Source organism: Hydractinia symbiolongicarpus, chromosome 13 (genome assembly GCF_029227915.1).
Source record: "Hydractinia symbiolongicarpus strain clone_291-10 chromosome 13, HSymV2.1, whole genome shotgun sequence".
In the NCBI taxonomy this organism is placed as follows: Eukaryota; Metazoa; Cnidaria; class Hydrozoa; order Anthoathecata; family Hydractiniidae; genus Hydractinia; species Hydractinia symbiolongicarpus.
Genome location: NC_079887.1, coordinates 17264106 through 17270337, shown reverse-complemented (window position 1 = coordinate 17270337; position 6232 = coordinate 17264106). Strand labels below are relative to the sequence as shown.

General features: G+C 34.9%; 1 protein-coding gene across 1 annotated transcript; it reads left to right on the top strand.

Moving 5' to 3' along the window:
* The first annotated feature begins 2882 nt into the window (after nucleotides 1–2882).
* On the top strand, nucleotides 2883–5937 carry LOC130623148 (uncharacterized). The gene is made up of 3 exons (XM_057438637.1): nucleotides 2883–3015; nucleotides 3078–4640; nucleotides 4697–5937. The coding sequence occupies exons 1-3, from the start codon at nucleotides 2883–2885 to the stop codon at nucleotides 5935–5937; spliced, it is 2937 nt and encodes a 978-aa protein (XP_057294620.1).
* Nucleotides 5938–6232: the final 295 nt, after the last annotated feature.

The window sequence follows — 6232 nt, the reverse complement described above, 5'->3', positions numbered from 1 at the left end:
ATGTTAATGAGAATTTAGATGAATCAATTACTCATCAATTTTCTTTAGGGGTACATGCAACTAAACTTTTGATCCATGCAACTGCCATCATGCTTAATACAGTGATTATTGTAACAAAAGCGGACAGTACACCCGAGTATCCTTATAGCATTTTTTGGCCATCACTTTCTTCTCTGATGACAGCTAATTTAAATACGTACACTGGTCAATATATTTTGTTGGGTCATGAAAATGAGCATTTTCAATCTTTATTTTTTTGCAATGAAGTGCCTTGGGAAACCAGAGGTTGCAAAGTTATTCAACCTAACAATAAACGAACATATGCTGATGTGATCTCTTCCAATTTGCCACCTATGCCTAAATCTAGCTGCAGGGTTGTTTCTGGTAATCCTGGCCAGCGTGAATCTAAAAGTGTAAGACTAGACAGAATTTTCACAAAATTTTTTGAAAATAAAATCAATTCTGAAAAATTTGCTAAACAAATAGATGCAAATATGAAAATAAATCCTGTTAATTTCCATGCACCGTTTAAACAAGTAGAAGCTAATGAACATGGAATTCACTTTGAGGTTACTTCTTCAGTTCCATTAGAAAGTAAAACCGAGTCTGGTACAGAAAAACCTGTAAAATCAAATATGAATTCAGGCGAACAAGAGAAAAAATATTTCAAAATGTTGGGACAAAGTAATATTTCTGCATTAAATAAAGCTGAAGAAAAACTAAGGCATGAATGTGAAATAAATAGTGTAATTTACAAGCAGCCATCTTCTGTAGAAAACAAGGAAGAGAGAAAAGTTAGAAGAAAAAAGTTAAAAATGGATATTAAGAATGCTTCTAAAAAGATCACAGTAAGTTCCAGTACATCAGAAAATGGTTTAGAAGATAAGAATATTTTTACTTCAAATAAAGCAGAGGAAGAATTAAAACGTGATTGTGAAGATACTGGTGTACACTACAAGCCGCCATCCCCTACAGAAGATAAGCCAAAAAGAAGGGCTAGGAGAAGAAAATTAAAAAAAGATATTGAAACTCAAGGTAAGAAGACTAATGAAAAAATCAGTGGAGATATTAGTGGCAATCAAAATGTTTATGACATGATAACCAGATTTCAGGAAGGTGAATATTTGCATATCATAAAGACATGTGAAACGTGTAAGGAAACTAGACCTGTTTTCCATGAAACTGAGCCATCTAATTTGCTTAAAAGCAGAACCAGACGCTTAATTTCAAATTGGAAAATCTTTTCAGATAATAGATGTACTCGTTGTCACAGTGAATTTCTTACACAAAGGAGAAAAGGAGAATCTAATTTTGCTGCTAAAATTTCTGGTATAAATTCAGACATGCCGCACCTTCATTGTTTAGATTCTATATACCATAATAACATGCATTTTGCAGACGTTCCATTTTTTTTAAAGTCGTTAACTTTCATGAAAACTTTAATGATTCGAAAGATTCAGGTAGCAATGTATGTTCACTCATTAAAATATGGTATGTTAGCATCAAAAGGTCATGCTGTTGCTATACCACACAATATGAAGATCGCAACTTCACTTCCTTTATTACCATCAGAAATCAGCATATTATTGTTGAAGAGAAAGAAAACTTCTAGTAAACAATACTTTGTGTCACGTACATCAATTGAAACAGCATTAAAAGGACTTGTGTTTGGCTATCCAACATATGGTGTAGAATCACAGGTTTTAGGCTATACTAAGTATAAAGGTCCAGATCATTGCTCAGGAATTAAATTAAATGGAAAGTACTTTTTAGTGACTCCCAATCCGTACTATAGTGATGTCATAATTGAGCAGGGTCGATTAAATATTTTACCAATAAAAAGGAGTGAGATAGAGGGAATTCCAACAGTACATCTTTCTGAAAAAAACACAGATGAACAAGATAAAGGTCCTGCTGAAAACCAGTTTGATCATTTAGACCCTGATAAAGCATCATGGTCTGGAATTGTTACTCCATTAGCACCACAAGATTTTGATGATAAAATTAAACATATGTTAAAGAAGTTTTTAGGTGATGATCAAGATATGCTAGAGCAAGTTATTGAGCAAGGAAATGTTGCTTCCACTTTCTTAAACCAAAACAAACAAGATACTCCTATTAGAGAGCTAAGTACACCTGGTTTTTTTACAATGGCCTACCCTCACATATTTGTAAATGGAACTTGTGATATCACAATTAAGCAATTACACCCACTAGACTATTTTGATTGGGTTGAACATATTTATTTTACAGGTGATAACAGGGTTACACAGCACCCATTTTTAAAGTTTCACTTGTTAAATCTTGGATTGCGTAAAAAAGCACTTAATCAAGGTAGTTTTGTTGTTGCTCAGCAACTCAATGATGCACATTTAACAGTTCAGGAATTACAAAAAAACTTTGAAGAACAGGATGAAAGTGTTCCAAGAAAGATTATCAGTATGTCTGCAAACCTGCCAAACACTGATACATATTGGAGAGAACGTAAAAAGGAATTAGATGCGCTATGTTTTTTTATGTTGAAGGAGTTTCATGTTTTACCTACTTATTTTGACACTAGTAGCTGTGCTGAACATCATTGGAAACCACTTCACAAATTATTGATAGAGTACTATGCAACAGTGACCCAGACCGATATCAAGGAGGTGACAAATAAATTTTATTCGGATTCACATTTTAAACATAAATTGATTCATAATAACCTTCACATTGTCACAAAATATTTCAGTGCCAGACATGCTAATTTCTCTAATACAGTGCTCAAAGAACTGTTTCAATATTCCGATTTCTGGGGTAGAATAGAATTTGCAATATCTGGCGGTCAAATTCACAGCCATGATATTTTCTTTTCTCCAAAGCATCATAATATTGTATAATCTATAATGACGAATCATGAGGACGGAATAAGTAGAGAAACCCAGCTTTCTGAATGGTTACAAACAGACTTAAAAAACACGGATGAAGTATTTTCCCCAAAATTTATATCATTGCATCCAGCTGACGGAATAGAAACTGGTGGAACTGCCAATGAAGAAAAAAATGTTTACCAAACAAATCATTATGGGCTAAACCAGAAGGTAGTGCATTACCTGTTGATGGAACCATCCTTAATAAGGCATTGGCTGACCTAAATACAACTCAAGAATTAAAAGACTTCCACATCAATCTTGTAAACAAAATTTTGTTACATCGGTGTAGTTTGTTCTGTTGGCGTAGAAAAACCATTACGGTTAATAGTCCAGATGGCACTAAAAGTAAAAAGGTTGTCAAATATTGTAGATTTCATTTTGGAGAATTTAATGAAGAAACACAAACAACTTCCGGAAAGAACATTCATCCATATCAACCAGTAATTACTGATGGTGCACATCCACGTTATGAAGGACCAACTGATCATCCCAGATTTATACAACAAGCAAAGTGTAGGCCCATGAGTTGGTTAGCAAATTGTGACACCCAGCCAATTATAGAGCAAGATTTTGTTTCTCTTCTTAAATATGTAGCAGGGTATGCTTGTAAAGGAGCTGCCACAACCAGTGATTTAATAAATATTTATAGTAATTTATTGAATACATCTGCCAGTAATGCATCTGTCCGAAGTATAGCTCAAAGACTATTGTTAAAAACTGTTGGCATGGTTGATACACCAGGATCTGCTGCTGATTTCATCAACACTAGATCAAAATTATACCATTGCTCTAGAAAATTCAAAAGAATTGGATTGAGTGGTTATAGAACTTTAAAAATGCAGAATGATTGTAGTGGTACTGTCACAAATTCCACACCTTTGGACAAATTTTGTGGAGATGACAGGCGTCAAAATCTCCCTGCAATTACCCTTTTTGATTGGGCAAAGATTTGTGATTGTGCTAAAAGTACAAGCTGTGGACAAGACCATGTTCCTGTTTTTACTGGATTACCTATATATCCGAATTGGCCGGTTGAGGAGGACTATGCAAAAGCCCAATTAATGATATTTTCAAAAGGTACATGGAGAAACACAAACGACTTACTTAATGGCCATAACAACTTTACAGATGCTTTTGCAGAGTTCTTAGATTCTGAAGAATGCCCCGAAGCTTTATTAGAAGTTATGAAATTGGCTAAGGCACATTATGACGAAAAGACATTAAAGAAAGAAAAGTATAAAAATATTCGAAAGCTACAGGTATTGGAAGATTTAGAATTATCCCAAAGTCAATCGCAGTCAATGTCATCGCAGCAGTCACAAACTGAATATTTGGGTTATGCATTACTTCGTGACATTTTAAGAGAAAAAAGAGCCCATGCAATTAACCCGGAAATTGATGATGTAGTTCTGCCAGATGGAGGTACTTTGTATAACTGGCATGAGCAAGGCATACAAAATTTACCCCATTCAGTGGATATTGAGGAAGCTAAAAACTGGGTGAAGAACATGTTAAAGACTTCTGAAAAAAGAGAAATGGAACACAATTCTCAATGCAATCTTCCTGATGTAAATGTAAGGTTGGTGAATGATAAACAAATGCAAGTGGTTTTTTTTCACATTAAACACTTACTATCGGTTGCTAGTAATACAAATTTTAAAACTGTTCCTCTGCGAGTCATTGTTCAGGGAATTGCTGGTACAGGAAAAAGTCAAATAATAAAAAAAAAAGGTTAGTACGCAGAGTATTTAAATCAAACAGGTCAGTTTTAAACTTGGCTCCCACAGGTGCTGCAGCTGTACTGCTCCCAGATGGTCATACTATTCACTCTGTAACACCTCCACCTTCTAAAAAAAACAAATCACTTAGTTCAGCTGCATTGCATGATTATCCGTTGTCTGATTTACAATTTCGAAAATTAGTTAAAAATGTATGCGATGATGATAATAATCTTTCTTTAATGTGTGTTAATGTGGATGAACGAGGAATTATTGGTCAAAATCTTACTGCATGGTGTAGTCAGAGATTTAATGAAGTTACAGCGAAAGTAGATCATGCCAAGCAAGTACAAAATAGCTTTGGGTGTATTCCATCCTTAACCTTATTTGGTGATTTATTTCAACTGGGAGCAATAGGGGAAACTGACCTTCATAAATCTCCTTTGCCAAGCTCCTCTCCAGCAGTACATGCAGGTTATGCTATTTATAGATCTTTTAACCAAGTGGTGGTTTTAGATCAAGTGATGAGACAAAAACCAGATCAAATTAAATTGCTAGAGAGATTAAATCGCATCAGAACAGGGCAAATAACACAATTAGACTGGCAAGATATTAACAGTAGAACTTTTGATTCTCTACCAAGTAGTGAGAAATCTTTTTTCTCAAGCGAAAATGCAATTTGGCTGACAGAGACATGGAAAGAAGCTCACAAACATAATAACAGTGTTCTTTCACAACTAGGTGTCCCCATTGCAGTTATACCTTCCACTGGTCGAGGAAGACATCATAGTCAGGACAAGCAAATTGGTCAAATACCAGCTAAATGTATAATTGCTGTTGGGTGTAGAGTTATACTTACAAAAAATCAGATAGGTTTAACTGGTTTAGGATTAAATAATGGAGCAATGGGTACTGTAGTTGCTATTGTTTATAGTGAAGGCTCAAGACCTCCTCAATTTCCAGAAATTATAGTTGTTGATTTTCCAAAATACAAGGGGCCTGTTTGGCTACACTCGCATCCAACTTGCGTACCAGTACCTGTTAACGAAGGCAGATGTGATGACAATTGTTGCTCCAGGAGTGGCTTTCCACTGATACCAGGATATGCCATTACGATTGCTAAATCACAAGGTATGACCGTTGGTAATGGACAAACATGCACCAAAGCTGTTATTAAACTGAGTGATGATGTGAAGATGGAAGCCTTAAATTTAGGAATGACATACACAGCTTTCTCTCGTTGTTCGGAAGATGTTGATTGGTGTTTAGCCTCTCCCATTCCATTTAGTCGACTTGAATATATAAATTGACATCCACAAATAAAAGCAAGGTTACAGGAAGAAAAAAGATTGATAGATTTATCCAATCAAACATGCAATAGTTCATGTTCACAAATAGAATATTTAAGGTTGTTAGAGGAGTTGGATAGGTTCTGTGATGATGATATCCATGATGCTATATGCAACATTACCCAGGGATGTTTTTGCTGCTTTTACTCTACTTGTGACTAACTTTTTTTAACTACCTATAAATTCCCATTTTCCAAAAGGGTAAAAAGGTAGTTTTCTGGTAAATAATGCCAGTTGACCAAATTTAGTATCTGAT